The following is a 23,512-nucleotide window of genomic DNA, read 5'->3' as shown; positions in this document are numbered from 1 at the left end:
GACTATCGGCCTGACTCTCTAAAAAAGTCCCCAGCGGAGTCACCAAGCTGTCGAAACGATTTTTCCTTAAAAGTGAGATTTTAAAAACACATCATTTTTAATTCATTCTCTTTTGGTTAATTTTTAATTAAAAAATATGATCTAAAAACCTCTCGTTTCGGAAAAAAATTGGGATTTCCTTTACGATAGAAAAATAAGGTTCGAAGAGTCGCCACCAATATTTGATTAGGGTGTGATTAGGCACCCAAAAACGTTTTGCCATTTTAAATAAAATTTATTTTAATTAAAACAACAAATTGAAATTTGCGTTACCAGAAAATCGAGTTCGGGAGTCGGTTACGCATGGGGAAGGAATAGCATCCTCACAACGCCCTAAATTGGTACCTAGTCGATTAATTAACGTCTTTGCAATGAAATTTACAAATTCGAACTTAATTTGATTTTTGATCCCATAAAACAAAGATATGAATTTAATAATATTCAAAAGCACACAAATAAATTAAATTAAAATTACCGAGACGTTTTAGAAAGATAAAGAATGTTTGATTATTTAAAAATATCGAGAGTAGATCTTAGATAAGTTATAATAATCTTTTCTCGAAAAATTTAAATAACTGAACATTTCTTTTTCTTTCGTTCCCAAATTTTAAGTGAGAAATCAATTTATTAGGTATCACTGATATGATACACTTTTAATTTAAAATCGTCAAAACGTCCCTCTAATGAGTTAAGACAAACCACTCTAGACAATTTTAAATTAAAAGGGTATTACCCTTAGTCCGATTATGTAATGATGTCGAGTTATGCACTTGAGGGTATCATACAAATTGTGCAAAAAAAAATGTCATGCCGAAAATTAATTAAACAAAATTAAAAATATCATACAACGTGACATACAAAAAAGTATACATATATTTTTAATTAAAAAAATAAACCATTCATATTAATATATAATGTACAAATGTGACTTAAATATAAAAAATAAAAAAATGATATGCTAAACTACAAATTTTTGAAAAAAATATGTATTACATATTAAAAAAATGACCAAATTTAAATAAATGTAAAATTCTGCATACAAATCAAAAATAAACCAGGGACTTAAATAAAAACACACGCATAAACAAGAGATCTACACGTGAATATTCCAACAAAATTATAACTAAAACTAAAATTGGAAAAATAGCGAAATTAGGATAAACACAAAATGTTAAATTCGAAAGTAATCCTAAAGATGACTAAAATGTAAAAGCGCTTAAACATGGGGGACTGGAAACTAATTTACCCTTTGGCTTCAATGACTAAAACTTAATTTACCCAAAACATTTAATATAAAACCTAAATAAACTAAACCTCATGCAGAAAGCCCCCTGCAGCTCAGCTTCACTCTCCACTCTCCTCGTTTCTAACTCACCCACGCTATATTGAACCTTCATCCACCATAGTCACCGGCCGACCACCGTGAAACGTGGCCACTCTTACCTGAACTTCCACAAATCGCCATTGGAAGCACCCAAACTGAGCCCCAACCGGATCTAAACAAATCTCTAATTCAACTCTTTTTTTTATTCTTGATCGAAAACTTTAAGGGCTACCTTATTCATGCCGGCCACCACAAATGGGTGACCATATAGCCTTTGACCATGCCCTCTATCGCTCAACGAGGAAACCAACGAAAAGAAAGGTAAACTTCATTATGGTTTTTCATTCCTATGGACAAGTTCCGTTTTTAACTTTAAAATGTTTTTTTAAACAAAATCTCCTAAATCGACTCAAAGATTCTAAGTTAACAAGTTTCTACCCCAAGGACGCAACCACATCACTGGAAATGGCCCCAATTTCTAAGGTAAACATACCACTATTCCTTTATGCTTTTGTTATGGTTTCGATTCGAAACATGTGCACACACACTAACATTATGAAAGCAATGGAAAATTAAAATTAAAAAAATTACCCTTTTTGATTCTGTGTATTGCTTTGGTTCAATGAAATCTGTATATTGCTTTGGTTCGACAAAAAGAGGGAACTCCTCTGTTTCCTTTGATCTCCAAATTCTTTTTTGTACAACCGTTTGGTCGTTTTGATTAAGTGACAAAGAAATATTTTACACACACACTTTTCTAATTCTTCCTCTCTTGTGTTTTAAAAAACAAATAAAAAAATGATCTCCCCCCTCTAGTAATGGTGTTGAACTGCAGATATCTCTCCTCTCCTTTATTTCCTTTGTGTAATCTCCTTTTCCCCCTTTTCTGTTTCCAGTGGTTAATTCCTAATAAAAAACCAATTCTTTCAGTTTTTGATCAATTCCCCGAAAAAATGACATCCACGTTTTTCTGTTTTTTTAATCTTCCTATAACTGTTTGTGTCTTGTAGGACTTCACGTGGACAGGACTGGAATTAACACTACTGTTTTGGGCTGATTTGGGCTCCCACTAGTCCAAATTTGTATCGTGTACTCGATACGAAGCCTCTGGACAAAAACGAGCATCTACAATAAGTTTATCATTAATAATATTTTGAATAGATAAAATGATTATAGAGTAAAATCTATCTAAAATTTTATTAATTTATTGACAACAAACATATTTTACAAAATCTTCAATAATTAAATAACTTCGTTATAACATTTTAAAATATAACAATCAACTATATATTTACTCGTAATTCTATCAACACTACACTATATTCGATACAACAATGGAAGCTTAGTCCTATCCCATATATGTACACGAGTTGGAGCTTCATACTCGACGGCTCGAGGTCTTTATCCATTCCTGGCCTAAGATGGATAGTCCGACCCAATTATAACATTGAGATATTTATCGCTGTTAATATAAATAATAGTAACCGATATTATTTATGTTATCCATTGCTGCCAAGGTTCCCGAAATTATCACCAGACGGCCGCCGCGCGAGACAGAGATGTCACTGTACACCCTCCCAATTCGCCCACCTTACCCAATCATCACCTGCCGCGTGTCCCCCTCCCCATCGCCAACGGTCGCTTCTCCTCCTCCAGCTCCTCCCTCCTTACTCCCGCTAACCACCTCCGCAACCGCCGTCCCCTCCCTAACTTGCGCCTTGCAGTGCCCTCACTTCGAATCGTACGCACCCCTCTCGCATTCGAAAAGAAAGAAGAAACTTTTTGCTTTTCTTAGTCGCAATAGTTTTTCAGTTTTTCTTAAGAGGAAAAAATGTAATTTTTCAGGTGCTCTGGATGCACGCACGAGTTTAATCTACACCGTCCTGTCATCGTAGACGAAGCTTCTAATTTCTTTAAGAGTCTTGGAGTGTCCGATTTTACTTTCGATAGCTGTAGATTGGTATTAACCGGAAACTTCATAATATTTAGTTTTAAATTACAGATTTATTCTCTTTTCTTTTCCCTTAAATTCTTAATTTTTCATGAACGGGATTCGGTTCTCTGCTTTGCTTTCCAGTGGGGATGGAGATGTCGGGCAAAGTTAGCCGTTCGTGGATTATCGGAGAACCCTCTGATTGGACTCTACGAGGAAGGTTCTCATAACGTTGTGGATATTCCTCAGTGCAAAGGTCTCAAAAAATCGGATTTTTTTATTAATATTTTTCAATTATCTTTAAGCCTCTTGTTGTGGTCCTAAAGAATGTTCTTTTAGTTCTTAATTTGATTTCTTTAATGTTAATCTTGCAATTTCAGCTCATCACCCCAATATTAATGCTGCTGTAGAGCTGCTTAGAAAAGGTACACTTCTTTTCTTCTTTTAAAGGTTCAATTGTGAATTAATTTACTTAATCGACTTTTTATATTAGGTATTAGAGAATTAAATATTGAGCCCTACGATGAGGATGAGGGGACTGGAGACTTGCGATATGTTCAGGTGATGTTTTCAGATGATATAAAACATATAAATTTGAAAAGAAATAAAACAGATTATTAATAGAATCTGTATTTTTGGATCCATCTTGATGAATGTTCAATGTGTACAGATGGCTGTGACGACTTACAATACTGCACTTCCGGCTATTCAAAGATATAGAAATGGTAGTTCTAATCAATTTGTATCCCTTTTTCTTCTGGAAAATGTTATGCTTTCTTGACGGTTTAAAGCAAAAATAGTGAGTTGAATAAATTTTGATTTCATGCTTCCAGGTACAGTACAGGTTTCTTTAGTTTGGAATTCAAGGAATGAGAAATCCTCGAATTCGGACAAATTAAATGCCTTGGCTAATGTGAGTTCAACTTTCTAAATTTTACACCCTTCTATTGTTAAAGGCCTACGTTTTGTTTCATGGTTTCTTCTGTTTAATGGTGTGCAGTTTTTGTGGAGAAATGCTGGGTCAAGGAGTAGCCTCCATTTGATTCATTCTGTGTGGGCTAATTTTCAGACATCTACTAATAATGTGAGTTTTTAGTTCTCTTTTGTTCATTTGTTTTCCCCTTTTCCGAATGCTTTAGATATTTGAAACTTAGAATGCTTAATTTATGATGCAGATCATTTTCGGGAATAGATGGAGACATCTTTTGGGCGAAAGGGATTTCTGGGAACATGTTGGGGGGATTGATATATCCTTAGATCCCTCCAGTTTCGGCCAAGCAAACACACGGGTAAGCAAAGCTGTAAATTTATTTGGTGAAATTTAACCGGGAAAATGCTTTCATAAGAAAGAAATGAACAATACACATTAAGAGTCTGGTTCGGAGGTGCAGTTTCTGAATGCTATTTATATCCATCAGTGGCTTTTGTTATTGTTATGGCTGTTTGTGCACTATTTTGGTTTATGTTACTCCAACTTATCATTTTTATTCAAGTGCTGGAGTTCGGCTTGTGTTCAACTCATATTTGGACTTCGATTTAAAAATATGACCCTCCAAATACATAAAAAAGATTGGTTGGTTTTGTTGAAAATAATGGGTAAAATGGGGTTTGGTGAAAAATGGTGCTCTTGGATGTATTAGTGTATGTCAACTGCTTCTATTTCAGTTTTACTAAATGGTACTCCTACGGACATAATTCGCATTGAAAAAAGACTTAGACAGGGTTGCACGTTATCCCCCCTGTTATTCAATTTGGGTGGTGAATTGCTTCATTTGTTGTTAACTAAAGCAGTGGATATGGGATTGTTTTCGGGCTTTGAGTTAGGGGTTCAAGAAAGTTCTTTCAAGCTATCGCATTTGCAGTTTGCGGATGACATTATTTTTTCCAAAGCTTCAATCCAGGATTTGAAGAATATTAGAAGGGTGTTACTGATCTATGAGTTATTGGTGGGACTGAAGATTAATTTAGTTAAGAGTAGAATTTTGGAATAAATGTTGAGGAGGAGGTACTAGCTGGTTGGTCTAATGAAATTGGCTGCTCAGTGGGTAATTTTCCAGCAGAGTATCTAGGATTGCCTTTGGGGTCCAAGAGAAACTCTGTTGCAATGTGGGAGCCAATAGTACAGAGGTTTCATAATAAGTTGACTGGTTGGAAGGTAAACTCTCTAGCGTTAGCAGGTAGGGTGGTGTTGGTTAAATCAGTGTTGTGATCCCACCCCACTTATTTCCTTTCTATTTTTAGAATTCCAAAAACTGTGTTGCAGTGTGTTGCAGAAATTAAATTCGATCATGGTTGCATTTTTATGGGGGGGGGGTTCGACAGATAGAGGAAACATACATTGGGTGAACTGGAATTTGGTCAGTAAGCCGAGAAGGTTGGGGGGTCTAGGGATTTCGAATTTAGCTATTCTGAACAGAGCACTGATGGGAAAGTGGGTTTAGAAGTTTGTTTTTGAAAAGCATTCTTGGTGGAAGAGGGTGGTTTGTTATGTGAACAATTTGGATCTGAATTCCAAAATGTTGGGGAATACTTCGACAGCTCGAGCCTCTTGGATTTGGAGAGGTGTGATTAATAACTTCTTTTCTAGTGATGAGTTTGGAGATTGCATTAGGAGAAACTTGCGTTTGAAAGCTGGAAATGGGCATTCTGTGGAGTTCTGGCATGATATTTGGTTGGGAGAAGTCCCTCTTGAAGACTTGTTCCCTAGATTGTATGCACTTTCGAATAATAAAGTGGGTAAAGTGGTGGAGTTTAGGGTGAACAATGCAGTAGGCTGGGTGTGGGACATTCAAATGAGAAGAAATCTAGTGCATTGGGAGATTGAACAATGGTTGCAACTGATTTCTATGTTGAATAACATCTCACTTTCTCTTGAGGAGGATGATTATTGGATTTGGTTAGGGAATGGAGAGGGTTGTTTTTCAACTAAGTCTTGTATTAATAATTTTTTTGATATGGCTGGTAATCAGGGGATTCAGGCTAAGTGGGACAAACATATTTGGGCCGGGATAGCTCCTCCACGTGTTGAAACTTTCATATGGCAAGTTGTTCATCAGAGAGTGGCGGTTAAAGAGGAATTGTTGAAGCGAGGAGTGGCTGGGATTAAAGACCCTTTATGTTTGTTGTGTGGCAGGTTTGTGGAATTTGTTTCTCATATTTTTTTGCACTGTGAGATAATTTGGGGTTTGTGGACTAGATTTACGAATTTGTGGAATGTTTCTTTGGTGATCCCTAATAACATCTTAGACTTTACTATTATGTGGGATGAGCTACAACAGAATTCCAGTATTTGGAAATTTATCTTAAGGGCGGTGTTGTGGACTATATGGAAATGTAGGAATGAGGTTATCTTTATGAAAGGAAAGCTGGATGTGGTGAGGATGTTCTTTATTGCTCGATTTCAAACAGTCTCTTGGTTTGCTGCTAGTTTTGACGCTGTGCAGATCCCTTTCGACTCCATAGTGGGTGACTTAACTCTTGCTGATTCGATCGGTAGACAGAAAAAAAAAGTGGATCCAAACCTACTTGTTGGGTTCCTCCTTCAGACGGGTTCATAAAGATTAATATTGATGGGGCGATAGCGAGTGGTTGGAATAAAGGTGGTATAGGTGGACTCATAAGGGACAACAGAGGTGTGTTGATTCACTGGTTCTCTGATATGGTTGGGGGGGGACCTCCGATTATGGCAGAATTATTGGCGATAAAGAGGGGGTTGTACATGTTGTCTGATTCAGGTGTTGGTCTTAATAAGAGGATTATTTTAGAATCGGATTCAAGTAATGCTTTGAAGTGGATCAAGAATCCGGAACTAAGCTCCCTTATGTTTCTATCCTTGGTGAAGGAGATTGTTTCTATAATGGAAGGGAAGGATATTATGTTAAGGCAAATCTTGAGAGCTGCTAACTGGAAAGCGGACAGACTAGCTAAGGATGGTATAGGATGATCGTTAGGCTTTGTTTTGGTGTGTTAGGGTGCTAGACTCCCTTACATTTCTGGAGGGATTTTGTTTTCTGTCTTATGTAATTAGTGTTAAAGTTTCTGCAGGAAGAAGTGTTTAAGTCTTATGTAATTAGAATTAAGGCTTCTAAAGTTTGATGTAAGGGATGGCAGTGTATTATTCTCCTGATTAATAAAAGTAATAGGCACTCTTTTCCCTCTTCGTTTGTCCTTCATGTTACTATTGTAATATGGAGGGCAACTAGAGGGTTTTTAACGAGGCCTAATATTCTATAAAAAAAATACATAAAAAAGATTTTAAAAATTGAACATGCTCATGTTAGTCACACCCTAATCCGAATATATCATTGATCTGGATCCATTTTGTGTCTTACTTCATGATGCAGGACATGCGTAGTGTAGATCCTTTTTTCCATCTTTTTCCCTGCCTGGAGCTTTAGATCAGCATATGATGTATAATACAACTTAAATATCTGCAGGACATGTGTAGCTTTATGTTGTATTGTTTGTTTGAATTGTTTTCAGTATACATTTTCTTATTGCTTCTTCAGGCTTTTGATAATTTGCTTCGGAAGTTACACAAATATGTGCCTTTTGGAGCGTCTGTGGCTGATTTGTATGCAGGAGCTGGTGTGATTGGATTATCATTAGCTGCTACTAAAAAGTGCAGGCAAGAACAAAATGTCCTGAACACTTCAGATTTCTCTCTGATTCTTGCATTCAATGGGACTAATCTTTTATTCTGATTTTATTTCTTTTGTTACCAGGTCTGTAAAATGCATTGAGATTAACAAAGAATCTAGAACATCATTTGAGAAGTCAATTGACCGTTTGCCAAAGTCTATTGAGGGCAGCATTAGATGGCATAATGCTGATACTTCCATTGTTAGTGTCAAGCTCATGCAAACTTACGGTTTTTCATGTCATTTAAGATTCACAAATTATTTGTTCTCCATATAATGATGTTAATATGCCTTGAGCTTCGATGGAAGTTTGGCATGTAACGTGGCTGATGAATAATTCTGAACTAACTGTATGATGAATTCACTGAATTTGCAGGATCCTCTTTCTTGGCTCGTCGGATCGGATGTGATTGTTGTTGATCCTCCTCGGAAGGGATTAGACACATCTTTAATTGATGCATTACGGACTATATCATCACATAAACTTAAACCATCTTTGAAAGGGTAGGATGATTCCATATATTTCAAGCCATCTGTAGAGGATTTGATTGCAGTTCCTATTATGGACACTTTTCAATTGTTATTTGGAATTTGCAGTTCATCTTCAAATATAAAAGAAGAAAAGAGACCATGGGTTTTACGTGAAATGGAACGTGCAAAAGAAGCTTCGGTTCAAGTTGGAAGAGAAACAATTTCAGGAGATCCACAATCACTTCCAGAAACTCTTATTTATATAAGCTGTGGATGGGAAAGCTTCAAAGAGGTACTTGTAGTTGGAATTTGTGTACTTTTTAAAAAAAACTTGTTTGAGTTTTCACGAACGAATTATGATTGGATTACATAACAGGATTGCAAGGCCTTGTTGACTAATAAGTCTTGGCGTTTGGAAAAAGCCCATGGTTTTAGTTTCTTTCCAGGCACTCAGAGGTATTGCTTTTTCGAACTTATGTTTCATCAGCAAATAAAGAGAACGTTTATGTATGTAGAGTGTTGGACTCTTAAGCTTTGCTTGGTAGAGTGGAAAGAAAATTGGATGAGTGGAAATTAAAGGGATAGGAAAGTAGAAAGATGGAGAATATATATTCTCTTTCTATTGGTGTGCTTGGTAGTACAGATGAAAAATTGAAAGAAAACAACTTTTATTTCCATTGGTTTTTTTAGTAAATTTGAAAAATGAGAGTAAAGAAAGTACAACTTTTGAAAAAATACATAATTTTGTATGTACTGGGAATAATGTTGGGGGTATTTATTGCAGCATTGAGGTGTTGGCTGTGTTCAAAAGGAGCCTCAAGAAAAAGAAAACAGGGAAGAAAAAGAAGAAACAGGGTTGAGGGAACCGTGTGGTGTTGCATTGCATTTTGACTCTGAGGGAGAATGAGAATTTAACCCATTTCTTAAATTATACTCCACAAGTTCTGCTTTGTGTAGGAAAAAGAATACCCATTGTCTGTTATGATTATGTTCGAGGCATCATATTAATATAAAAGTTGAGACATAACATGTATATTTAAGCATTTTGTAACGTCTATGAGGTCCAATGCGGATATTAGTATATTCCTTCTCCAATGCTAAAACAATCTATCCAGTCATTTGAAAGTGAATAAGTTACATGTAAATTTAATATCATTAACTATAATTTAACATAATTTGCTTCTGGAATTTAAAAAAAGTATTAATATAATCAAGGTATCATCTATTAAGGGTTTTCTCCTCATCTCCTAAAGATTTTTTTTCTCAATATATTTGTCGTCATTCTCTTTTTCTTTGTTTTTTTTAGCCGGTGAGGACATTAATCTTAATATTGGTCCATGTCGTGGTTATTATTTTCTTTGCTCTTTTTCCTATTATGTCTTGTTTTTATTTTTTTAGAATTTTTTATTTTAAAATAATATTTTTTGTCTTTGCAACACGTTTTTTTTTCTGTTTTTAAGGCACATTCTCTTTGCTCTTGTGGCATGTTCTTTATGGCTTTTGATAAGTTTTTCAAATACTCGCCACATTTGTTTTATGATTAGTTTGTCGGTGATCACGTATTGACATATTCCCACTTCAGTAAAAGATTGTTTGCAGATATAATCATAATTGCATAGCGAAACAATCTATCATATTGTTTGGTCACTAGCTCAAAATTTAGGCAATTTTGGTCACTAGCTCAAAACTTAAGTGCAATTTTGTTCCGACTGCTGAGCGTATTCGGCTAATCTTTGGAGTAAGAGAGTAATCTATGACCAGAGACTCCTAAATAAAACTCGGGTTCAATCGCTTGTTCCTAGTGCTGAGAGTTGGTGGAGAATTTTAATAGGGATTGTATTTCTCTTGTTAAACCGAAACAATTTTAATATCTGGTTAGTGGCAGGGAAGACGATTGGGCATGCTCTAGTTGTGTAAATATCCATTTTCATTTAGGACTACTTACAATATGTCTGTTTGCACTCAACCATTTAAGTGAACAATTAAACAAAAAATACAAATTGAATTGTACAGAACAAAGAACAAAGAAAATATAAAAATAGACCTAAAATAAGTTATGCACGTGAAAGACTTCATAGACATAATATTAGATCGCTTAATTTACATAAAATTGTATTTGAAAGTGATAGACAAAGTGTTGATAATTGTCTATAGAAGAAATGGTTATTACTTTCCTTCATATTATATCCCACCATATTAAGAATAGAGTTCTAAAACGTCAAATAGTAAGATCTGGTGAAACAATTAGTAGAGTTCTCCATACAGTGTTAGCTTCAGTCTTAAAATTGCATCCGATTCTTTTTAGAAAAACAGAACCGATACAAGATAATTCAACATACGATAGATGGAAATGGTTTAAGGTATTATATCATAATTCTAAACTTTCTTGTAAGTTAATTAGTAATACTTAATACATAAATGGATAGTAATAATGTAATTTAACTTTATTTGATGAATATAGGGATGTTTAGGTGCTCTAGATGGAACTTATATTAAGGTCAATGTAGCTTCAATTGATAAACCTATATACAAAATAAGAAAAAAATGAAATTGCGACAAATGTACTTGGTGTTTGCACACCAAACATGCAATTCATTTATGTTTTACCTGAGTGAGAAGGTTCTGCAGTTGATGGTAGAATACTCAAGGAGATGTCATTAGTAAAAGAAATGGTTTAAATGTTAATGTTCAGCTTAGACTATTATATCTTAGTCAGTATGCTAATGTTCAGCTTAGACTACCGTTAATATTTTAACGAAAAATGACGAGTTTGGAATATGATGAATAGTCGGGTGACCATTTTGTAACTTTTAATGGTCGATGGACTCAATAAAACAACACTATCGAAAAACTATTTTAAACTTTTAATAATTAGAGAATTCAACAAAGTAGTATCATACAATCAGAGTATTATTTGTATATATACCTAATTAATTATTATCAATTCTAAATATTCAACTTTTTTTGTTCCTACATAGGAAGATACACATAATACTATTATTACACTCACCGGTGGATATAAGATTTTATGTTAGGGAGCAAAGTTAGTATAATTTTAGGAGTGATGAATTTATAAAATTTTAGAAGTAAAAATAAATCATTAATAGAAAATATTTAAAAATTTAAAATTTTCAAGTGTGATCGTCTGCAGATGCCTCTTCAATCCATCCCTAACTACACTGGCCGAAAAGTTGGTAAAATATTTAAAGGTTATAGGAACTTGGTTCAAATTATATGATTAATTTATTAAATTTACACTTGTCATCTTCTATATAAGATCGACTGAGAAACTCTGATTTAATGCAGGCAAAGACAAGTTGGATAAGGACATAGCAATGTCGTATATAAAATCATCTCCACTAAGCTTTATACTCTTTTTAACTTTGATGCTTCTGTTTCTTCAACCCATAGTGTCATCATCATTCACAATCAAAGAAGCAATTGTGGAGGATCCAACTTAATTTTAAGAGTAAGTCACTCGCCTCAAGGCAACTCGTTGAGTTCTACAAGGACGAAATCATTAGATTCAACCCATCCCTTAAAGAGATCATAGAGGATAACCCTGATGCTCTGTCTCAAGCTGATGCGACCGACCGAGAGTGAGGGGATTTAGAGAAGATGCAAGAAGGTAGCTTGTGTAGTTATTCAACGATGTTATATTTGTTGTGTTTCAAGAATTTCAAAAATTACACATCCTCATTTTCTGTCACATGCTAATTAATGACTGGCTCATCATCTTTTAGCAGTAAGTCAAGCTTATTTCAGGTTCTTTGGGCTGACTGGGAGAGTAACATCTCCTGCTCCTGGTGAAATGGCCTACTTCATCCACTTCTTCATTCTCTTTCTCTACATTATCCATCTTGCACTCATATTTCCAAGGAACTTGTTTGTTGTCCTTGTGATTACCACCATATGAGTTATTTTCTTTACCACACGAGTTTTTGGTGTGATGACTTGAGAAAAATTGGAGTTGTAAACTCCCATAGAAGAACCTTCAGATGCACAAGCCTCTACCTCTTCCTCTTCAACAACTTATTTGTAAAATTCCATCTATTTGTCGTCCATAATTCTTTACACCAAAGCTCGAAAGTCAAAACAGTCTTGTATAGTGTTTCCCTCACAATTGTGATATTGACATGCATGCTTGCTCTTAACTTGTTTAACTGCCAGGTTAGAGACCAACATGTCAACCTTGATTATCCGACCCCATATCCAATGCATAGGTGATTTTACCTCACTCACCCTTGTTATGATCTTCCTTCATTTTCCTCAGTAATTGCATTGACCCCTATACCTGCATGGTTTGGCAGTGGGTTTTGACCCACGCTTGGTTGCTCACTATCACCAAAGTTGATGATGTTCTTTTGCCTTAAACTTGGACAATCTTCTTAAAAGCAGTGCAGTTCTCTATTGAATGTCCCAGAACTCCTGCGTGATACTCATATTGGATATTAGCATTGTACCATTTAGGGTAGGGAGGTTGCATAGGTGACACATGGTAAGGTGACACCACATGTCTATAATATAAGATCTGAAACAATTTCTTATTGGACATAAGGATCGGGTCAAACTGAATCATATCTATATCTTTTCTTAGATCCCTTGTCCTCTACCTGGCAGAATTCTGTGTGGATGATCATGTGGCTTGAGGTCGAGTCACAAAGATGTTATTAGAGTCATACTTCATCACGTTATTAACTTCGTTATCCTTCTTTTTCACTAGCGGTTTCTTGCTAGATTCACCTCCATCAAGCCTCCCACTCTTGATTGCCATTTCGATAAACTTGCTTATTGTAACCAAATCAGCAAAATTCTTGGATGAGTTTCTTATGATGTGGCTAATGAAATGAGCCCATTAAAGTGTTTATAAATATAATGTTAGTTTCCTCTTCCTCAAGCGACGAATGAACTTGTATAGTCACATCTCTTTACCTCTGAGCATAATGTCTGAAGCTCTCATTAGATCTTTTCTCCATGCTTTGCAGCATGATTCGATTAGGCCTCACATCATTCACATGCTTATATTGCTCTAGAAAATCTTTAGCCAAATATTTCCATGACCGGATGTGAACTCTGCTCAACTAATTGTACCATCAAATGGACGAATCTGTTAAGCTATCCTGGAAATAATATATCAATAGTTGATCATCCCCTACATAGTCAGCCATTTTCCTACAGAATATAATGATGTGAACAGATGGACATCTCGTGCCATCGGAATTTTTCAAAATCCAAAAATTTAAACTTGGGAGGTAGCACCAAATCAATAACCAGTGTTAACTCATTGTCATAGATCCCATACATGCTAGTGTCCTCTTTCATAGCTCTGATATCATCTTCCAGTTGTTTCTATTTCTCTTCTAGTTGTTTATTTTTCTCTTTTTTCCCTCCTCATCAAATCTGAGACGTTTTCAGCTTGGTATGGGTTAACAGAGGAGTCAGGTAAGTTAATGTGCATTATTCCTGGCTGAGGAGTCGTTCCTTGCTGTGCTCTAATATGAGGTGGTGTAAAACTTGGATGGTATAGGGGTTTTCGGTGGTAACACCAACAGTTAGAGCCTTTCCACAATCCGCTCGTAGTACAAAGCTCGGAGGTACAAAGGTTCTTTGGCAGTAGAATCGAACAGTTGTAATCTCTTCTCGATTTGTATTTCTTCCCTGTAACATGCTTGTAAGTTTCTCCATAATATCTTTATGGGATTTCAGTATTTGTTCATGCATCTCTTCTTGAGATTTCCTTATATTCTCCTTTATTTATAGTTGGGTTTTCTCAATTTGGGCGATTCTCTCGTCCGTTACCTTTTTCCTGGTATTGTAAGGGTGCTTGGAAGTTTCCAGAATTTTGTCATACGATCTTTTTATTAATTTTGATATTTTACTAATGAATATGAAAATTATGACTATTAATGAATAAATTGCAATGTGAAAAGTAAATAAAATGCATAAAGTAAAATATAGATGCAAATGCCATGTGTTGATTCTGGAATGATTCTTTAGAACAACTTTTTATATTAAAAACAAAGTTCAGTTACAAGGCTTAAACATATCATATATAGATCTGAGTTATCTCCCCTAATTGTTGCACGTTCCCAAGTAATTCCAAAATCCTTCGAGCTTCTTTAGTCTCATGTTCCAATCATTCACTTACAGTAGCAGCTTCATGTGCTAAGTCAACCAAGTACTGAGCCACTCATTGAGTATGTTCCAGATAGCTTGTGATGAGGTCATATCTTTGCTTAACTCTCCACTGAGCATGTTCCTAATGATAGCGCCACTGTATAGCTCATTCATAAGGGACTATTGGCAATTCACTTGCCCTTTTCTGAAAATCTTGAACTATAGCCTCATGTTCATTCACACGCTTCCTCAAGTTTTCAACTTCCCCATGACTTGAAATGCCTTCTCGACTTCGTTATCGTCCCGAAGCTGGCTCTAAACCCAAGACCACATCGTTCAGTTTCTCATTTTGGGCTTGACTCTGTTGTAGTTGTTGCTCTAATGCACTCATTTCTTTTGAAAGTAGTTTCACCTAATGTCTACTCTGCTTGAACTCTTATTTGCTTTCCCTATCTTCTCTCTTTAAGCATTCCACTTCTTGTCTCCATTTAGCAGGCGATTTACATGAGCTAGTGGTCATATGATTTTTTTTACTATCTGTTGGTGTGATAACTAATGATAATCAAAATCTAATAAGAGTTGTTTTTTCATCTTATCAATTCGATCAACCCGACTTTTATGGATATCAATCTATACTCCTTTTTGGTACACATTGTTTTCCATCTTTTGTAAAGTTTCTTTCCACTGCTTTCTTGCAGCCTCAAAATCACGTCTGGCTAATTCTAACGGAGATGGTATAACTCTAAGATGTTCTTGGATATGTTGGGTATTTTCGGGATGATGATCAATTACCTCTCAAAGAGCAGTCCAAGTGATACATTTATCTCCTTTCTTCTTGATGCTTCTTATGACTGATTCATCACTCATCCCAGTCATCAAAAGTAGTTTTTTTTAAATAACGAGTGTTTGGCGGTTTGATGTACATCCTATCTACTTGGAATCTCGGATAATGAATCAAATCATGATACTCCTCTATGATAGGTGTCAGATCCATTATTCCAAAAGTAAAGTAACTATAGGTAAGGTTCTAAAATTGCGCAAGAGCTCTAAAAAGTTTCAGTTAATCGGGACATCTAGTAGATAGAAGATGTTACTATATAACTGATAGAACAACTGCTTATCAACTGCTTCCCATTTTCCCCAGATCTTCTTTAGTTCACTTAGATCGTTTTGACATACATTAATGTGGGTGTAACCAATCAAATCTGACACATATCTAGGCTTTAAGCTATCTCCATTGGTAAATTGGGACAGCTCGGACCATCTCAAAACATCTACAATGTTTTTTACCTCTTTTTGGACTATTCGTTCTATATTACTAGCTTTCTATATGGACATCGATCATGGATCAACACCATGAAATGAATAGTGCAATGCAAAAATGAGAAAGAAAATAAAAATGCAAAAGAAAATTAGTCACTAATCATAAAAAATCAACCAATAGTTTGTCAATAAAACATACCCTCACATGCTGACTACCAAATCATGCTTTAGCATATCCTATCCAAACATGATTTCTGTAACACCCCCAACCCATATCCGACCCAAATACGAGTTTGAGATATCACATCGAAATAATTTCAGATTTAATTTAAACATACGAAATAATTTACATATATCAACTCAAAAAGTTTACAAAACCCGTGCCGATCTTATTCAATTTCATCTTTTAAGTACATGCCAACATTATGTATACATATTACAATAAAGAGATATACTGATAAAAATTCTTCTGATATGATCTTTAATGATGTTATGTTGTCTCCGCAACCTATTTTCTCTTTGATACTTCTCGGATCCTACGTGTGAAACACTCACATGCTAAGTCATAGACTTAGTGAGACATATAAATGAATAATAAAAACTCTCACTAATGAAAGATGCATGTACATTAAATATAATAATATCATACCAAATCATATACACATTCATACATACTCATGTACAATCATTTTCATTATTACCAACATTATCAATAATCTTTATAATTAAATACTCTTATATATAACTGTTGTAATCATCATATCATATAATAACCAAGTAATACACAAAACACATACACTTTATTTAATTGTCCATGGTACACTGGTGAAAACTAAAGATATGTGAGTACATAGAGGTTGTGAACATATGTTGTCACCACAGCTCGTATAATTCACACTTAGTGGCATATGAAATTTGTCCCGAAGGACCTCATGTATGTCCCGAAGGACCTATATAACCCTCGACTCTTGGCATGCCAATTATACCCCTAGCTCTCTTATCATGTAACATGGGCTTATTAACTTATATCATTTCACATATCACAGAGTCATATAAACTCATAGATTCATATCGCATATATCATGTAATATTCTCATTGAGTCTCATATTCCAGTATCACATATATCATATCATATGTTCTTGTAATATATCTTATCTCTTATGATCATATAACTTATTATCACACATACATGCATTCACATAGATCACATATAAAGATGTACTTAACATCTAATCATATGCATATACTCATGTACACCTAAGCAACATATCACTACATGCTTGTATTTGGGTACTCATGTAATCTAATATCGGAATTAGACTCATTGCAAGTCTTAAGTCCCTAACATAACTTATACTTGGTATCATGTACTCACCTTGGTCTCACTTGCCAATATCAATCTCTTATCTCTCTCTCTTAAATCTTACTCTGACGGCCTGTCTGAACTTTGCTTTCGATCGATATCTACACTAATATATAGTCCAATAAATATCAGAATTCGAATTACTCGAAAAGATACTTACTAATGTAAACTAAATTAAAAACTAATTTCAAGTTCCCAACTCAAGTAGTATTGGTACTACAAGCACACTAACGATACCCATATGTTGGTAATATCGATACCCTTCCATGGTATCGATACCCATATTCGATTCTATAATTCCCTTATAAGAATGGTACCGATACCTCCATATTGGTATCGATACCCATGGTACGAATACTATCCCTTCAGTATCGATACCTCCTGAATATTTATCACTTTTCTTCCTTATGGTATTGATATTGTTCATGCAGTATCGATATCCTAATCGATACCCTACGCATAATTTTCCTATAAATTGCTTTGTAGTATCGGTACTCACTCAACTAGTACCGATACTACTATCCCAGAAAATAATTCTTAAATTTGAAATTTACCAATACTTTACTTAAACTCCCTTTAACTCCCTTCATGCTATTAAACTCAACTATACATATTTAAACCATTTTTTATCGCTATAGCAATTCATTATCTTCAATATTTCACTATAACTCTTGAATTTAAGAATTTTACTAAACTTTCAATGTGTTCTAAACTCATTTCTAATGCTTTAAACTCATTTCTAATGCTTTGAACTTCTTAATCCTTCTTATGACAAGTCAAATTTATCAATAAAACTTCAAAAACTAAATCATATTAACATTTCACTTCTACACCCTTAATATAATTTCCTTTGTAATTCTCTTCTCTTGATGTTTTATGCTTATATAAGCTTTCCTTAAGCTTATATAACGCCCAAAAAATCAAAACCAACTTAAAAATCCAATAAATAAACTACTAATACTTAACTCACCTTGAGTTGGGGCTAACGAGAAGAAGAAGAAAGCAAGAAGAAAGGTTTCTGGATAATTCCCAACTTTTCACGTGTTTATCTCCTAATAAAGGAGATAAAATATCCTTTAGGCTGAAAAGACCATAATACTCTTCACTCATTCCATATTTACTATTTAATCCAATACCAAAATTTTCATATTCAAGTCCCTAAACTTTTTAATGTTTTCTAAATTGATCACCAAATTTTAAAAACTTTCATTCCAGTCACTAGCCCGGGTTTTGGGATGTTACAATTTCTACCCCTATTTTTTTTGTTTAACGTAAAAATCCTAACCTCATGCCATCTAGTTCACATGGTTATTAAAAATAAATAAACCTAACCACATGATCTCTAGTTCTCATACATTTATCCGGACAACAAGATTATACTACAAAAATTAAAAGACTCAAAAAAGATTTTCCTTGTGTACTCTCCTTACGTGATTCTTAAGATTTGGGTTAGGCTCTTCCTAGGTTTAGGTTTTAGGTTCACTATATGTGGAGTTCAGATCTAAAGTTAAAGGTTCTCGAATTATCATTGTCGGTGATCCCTTGGGTTGCCAGACCTTAAATCTTTGCCCATCACAGGCTTTTAGATCGAGTTCAATTCAAGGGAACACACCTCTTTATGTCCATACGAAAGTGAAAACCATCACGAGAACCATAAGGCGTGAACCCCATGAGTGATCCACTATCCCATACAAAGGTAAAAACCACACGAATGAGTAATTTCTCACTCTTACTTAAATTGGATGGAGCGGGATTTTAGCCCAGGTCATGCAAATGCAACTTGTGAGGAAAAGCGAAAACAACACAAAACAGAGTTCTCAAATTCTTGAACATTTATTTAATCTGAAAACATTAGCAAACAAATCAGTATAACTATTTAGTAGTTAAACAAATTATAAACATAAAATTTATTTAAACCAAACAAGGGATCAAAAACTAAATTAGAACGAACTTGTAATTTTCATTACAAAGATAATTAATTAATTGACTAACGACTTGACTCTCTAAAAAAATAATTCACAGCGAAGTCGCCAAGCTGTCAAAACGATTTCTTAAAAAAATTAATTTTTAAGTGATTTAAAAATCTTGTCTCGATTAATTTGGGGTTTCTTTTTTAAAATCAAAATAAAACATGATTCGAGAAGTCGCCACCAATCTTCGATTGTGATGTGATTGGGCACCCAAAATATTTTGTTACTTTAATAAAGTTTAATTTAAAATTTATTAAAACAACATTTTAAGGTCTACGTAGTAAAAAATTGAGTCCAAGAGTCTACTTAACAAAAAAAAAAATTAACACCCCCACAACGCCCTAAATTGATACCTAATCGATTAATTATTTGTCTTTGCAATGAATCTTACAAATTCGAATTTAATTTAATTTAAGATCCCCTTTTAAACACATTCCTTGAATTTTAGGACAAAAAAGATAATACTTGATTATTTCCTATCGTGAAGAAAATGTCTCCAGTGTCTTAAAGCATACATTTCTTAATCCAATTGAAATAAGAAAATATTACTATTTCACTCGAAATTTCATTACTAATTCAAGTTTCAAAAGAATGAATAATGATAAAAATAAAGATTAATTAAAGATGATTTACCAATCTTTTTAGAAAAAAGAATGATTTTTTATTATTTAAAAACATCAAGATTGGACCTTTTATAATTTCTAACGAACTTTTCTCAAAGAAATTAAATAAACGAACATTTTTCCCTTATTCCCAAATTTTAAGAGTAATCAAATTTTTAGTTTTTTCATTTAATGGGATACATTTCTTTTTAAAATCATTGGAAGTGGTTTTCTTATACGCTAAGACAGTCACTTCACAACGACCTTAAAATGAAAATGTATTACCCTTAGTCCAATTATTTGAATTGAGTCATGCTTTTGAGGGTTTTATACAAATTGATCAAAATAAAACCTAAGCCTATATGTACAAACATATGTACATGATATTTAAACAGACAAAAAACACTATAATATTCATAAATAACCTAATATAATATACTTCTTAATATACAATATATAATATATATATATACCAACGTAAGACAACTTATATAGATTTATAAAACAAACTTTCTATATATATATATATATCATCTTAGGAAGTTAAAATTATAATATACAATAGATTTTGAAATATTGTAGATAATATGCATTACATACTAAAAATATGTGATAATTAAAACAATTGAAAACTATCAAAATAGTATAAATATATTTTACACATATATCGAAAATCTTTATAAACAAATATATGGATACAACATTGTATAATATACTTAATATATAATATTTAAAAAGTTAAAAATATCTTTAAAAATATATAACAAACACATTTATAAAAAAATATAAGGACTAAAATGATTGAATAATAAATATAAGGGCTAAAGATATAACTAAACCATAACAACTCCATATGGAATTAAAAACAATGACATAAATGAATAAGGGACTAAATCTAAGAACTAAAGTGTAATTTACTGGAGCAAAACAAATAAAAAAAATAGCATAACGAGGAACAAGAAATAACTAACGTAGCATAAAATAAAGACAAACACAAATATATACAACGGATCAAAACGAAATACATAAGAAATTGAGGTGCATAAATAGAAAATTAAATACTGAAAAATAAATGACTAAAATGCAAGTGCATGAAATTAAAGAACAAAAATTAAAATAATCATAAAATAAAAGGGTGGAAATGTAAATAACAGACAATACAAACACTAAGAATGGAAATAAATCATAATATTTAGGACCAAAATGAAAGTATTTAAAATTACATGCTAAAATTATAATAAACAAAAATAAATAAGCTAAGGTGACCAAAATATAATACACACAAAATAAGAAGGAAAAATCAAAAACACTAAAAACCTTTTAACAGGATCTAAAGTGAACATGTACAAAATAAAAGATTAAAATCAAATGGTCAATAAAGTCTCGAAAAATGACTAAAATTCTGGAACCCTCCTCGCGTGAATATCCTCTTTGCAGAAACCACGGGTTGATCTAGAACGCCAAAATGACGTCGTTTTAAAGGGTTTAAATACCTTTTTTTATAATTTTCAGCTCAAGCCCTCTCTTTTCTTTTCTTTTTTATATGTTTTTATCTTCTTTCTTCCATTCTCTCTTTTTTCTCTCTCTCACAGAAGGGAAATGAAACGGTGGCTACAAACCGTCGTTGCCATCACCGTACAATGTCCAGATGAGGGGCCAACAACCTTCGAAAATACCTAAAACGAAACCCCTAAAATATTTAACCCTTAAATTAAACTTTTTAAACCCTAAAACTTTCCAAACCATAACCCAAAATAAACAAGTGGGTTACCTTTGATGCTTGGCAGGTCCTCTCGTCGCCGGTGAAGTGAAAACCTAGGTAAGATCTCTCTATTTTTCCTCTTTTAGCAAGTTTGGTATGGGTTTGGTTGGATTTGATTACATATTTTTTATTTGACTTGTTTTTTATAAAACAGAGGAGGTGATGACGGTGGAATAGTGAATGTGATAGACGCTTCATCGATGATGGGAGTGATGACAACAGTGGTTGACGGTGGTGGCTGATAGGATTAGGGTTAGCTAAATTTTAGGTTTGGGCTTGGGCTAGGGTTTTTTTGGGTCTCAGTTGGGCCTCCTGAGTTGTAACTGAGCCCAATTTAGGCTTGTTGAAATGGCCTGCAAAAATAAGGAAATAATATTAATATTTAATATATAGTAATTATAAAAAATAAAACGATAGAAAACCCAGACAAAATGGGTGTCTACAATCTGAATGTTTTGATTTAAAGTTGGGAGGAAAAATCGACTGGTAGTCAGTTTGACTTTATGGGAACACACTTAGCGGCGTTCCGCTAAAGGAAACTGAGATCGGATTTGATTCTCAACGACAATATAATGTGAGTTCACTTTTCGAAAACTTAATCTGATTTGTTCTAACAACAATAGTTATGGTTAGTCCATTCAAAGACCGAATTTCAAAGTGACTTGGGAAGACCGATTACCAAAGAGAAAAATAAGTTACAAAGGTTAGACTTTGTAGACTGTAGCCGACATGAATCTCATAGTAAAAAAATATAATTGAAACAAAGCTAAGCTCAAGGCTATTTTCTCCATAATTGTTGTTGAATCTCTACTTTCATTATTTTCATTTACTTAATTTTCTTCAATTTTTATTCCACTAAACCCCCTTTTTTTATTTATTTTTGTTACATCTACTTTGATCAAAATCAACACAACATTACATCAGGAATTTCTAAATCCTTGTGAATCGGCCATTTTATTCTCTATACTATTTTTATTTTTATTTGAGAAAAAAATTTATTTAACAGTTTATGACGCCTGTCAAATTAGCACAGTTGTCAGGGACTTTGGCAAGTTGTTATTTTTTTTTATTTTATGACAAGGCAAAACCCGAAAGATTTAGTATATCTTGACCCAAAGATCAAAGCAAGAGCTCGTAAAACCCACGACCAGACGCTTCGACGAAAGAAAACAACAGCGAGAACAAAGTGAGCGACAATCAGATCTGAAATCCACCTCTGATACATCAATTAACGCCCACTCCCATGAAGAACCAATACCTGAAGTCACTCTAATCATCAAATCCATGCAAAAAGAAACAGAACCAATGGCGAATCATACATTTAGAGAGTTAGCAATCTTCCGCCATTCAACAACCACGTTGCATTACTTTTCCTAATGGTGATACTCCATTTCAACTCAAGATGATATTAATCCATCTCATTCTTACCTATCATGGTTTACCCAGTGAAAGTCCGCACAAACATATCACGAAATTTAACATGGCATGTTCTAATATGAAGCCCCAGGGAGTATTCGAAGGCCATATCAAACTTAGAGATTTTCTTTTTTTCCTTAGTTGGTTCGACTAAAGAATTGTTATTTTATTTACCACCAAATTCTATTACTACCTGGGTTGATTTAACGTGTTTTTCTTGATATGTTTTCCCAACAGCGAAAGCAAGCAAACTGAGGAGAAACATCCTTGGAATTCAACAAAATGAAAGAGAGTCACTCCACGACTATTGTAAGCGGTTTAAAAAGTTTTGCGCCAATTGTCCGCAACACGGCCTATCTGAACAAACACTCATTCATTATTTTTATAAGGGAATGATTCCTGTAAAAAAGAAGATGATAAATGCTTCTAGTGGAGGTGCCCTTTTCAACATGACTCCAGAAACGGTGAGAAATTTCATTTTCATGCAATAGTTTACTTTTCACAATTGACAGTAAAAAGGTTTTCACTTTTTTATTATCCGATCACGTTCGAGGACAAGGGCACGATGTGGTCTGATGTGACAGCTTCTAAAAAGTCCAGTCAATGCGAGA

General features: G+C 33.9%; 1 protein-coding gene across 1 annotated transcript; it reads left to right on the top strand.

The window, feature by feature from the left end:
• Window positions 1–2,867: 2,867 nt before the first annotated feature.
• On the top strand, window positions 2,868–9,431 carry LOC120185596 (uncharacterized RNA methyltransferase pc1998-like). The gene is made up of 15 exons (XM_039189772.1): window positions 2,868–3,104; window positions 3,209–3,323; window positions 3,441–3,552; window positions 3,677–3,721; window positions 3,790–3,857; window positions 3,967–4,021; window positions 4,130–4,209; window positions 4,297–4,380; window positions 4,472–4,585; window positions 7,805–7,923; window positions 8,021–8,138; window positions 8,313–8,440; window positions 8,534–8,699; window positions 8,784–8,863; window positions 9,192–9,431. Exons 1-15 carry the CDS (start codon window positions 2,923–2,925, stop codon window positions 9,265–9,267), a joined length of 1,542 nt encoding a protein of 513 aa, XP_039045703.1. The 5' UTR covers window positions 2,868–2,922; the 3' UTR covers window positions 9,268–9,431.
• The last annotated feature ends 14,081 nt before the right edge of the window (window positions 9,432–23,512 follow it).

The sequence above is a fragment of the Hibiscus syriacus genome, unplaced genomic scaffold, assembly GCF_006381635.1.
Source record: "Hibiscus syriacus cultivar Baekdansim isolate YM2019G1 unplaced genomic scaffold, ASM638163v2 tig00113124_pilon, whole genome shotgun sequence".
NCBI classification, from domain to species: Eukaryota; Viridiplantae; Streptophyta; class Magnoliopsida; order Malvales; family Malvaceae; genus Hibiscus; species Hibiscus syriacus.
Note: the sequence above shows the minus strand (reverse complement) of the source record. Positions and strands in the feature narration are given on the sequence as shown.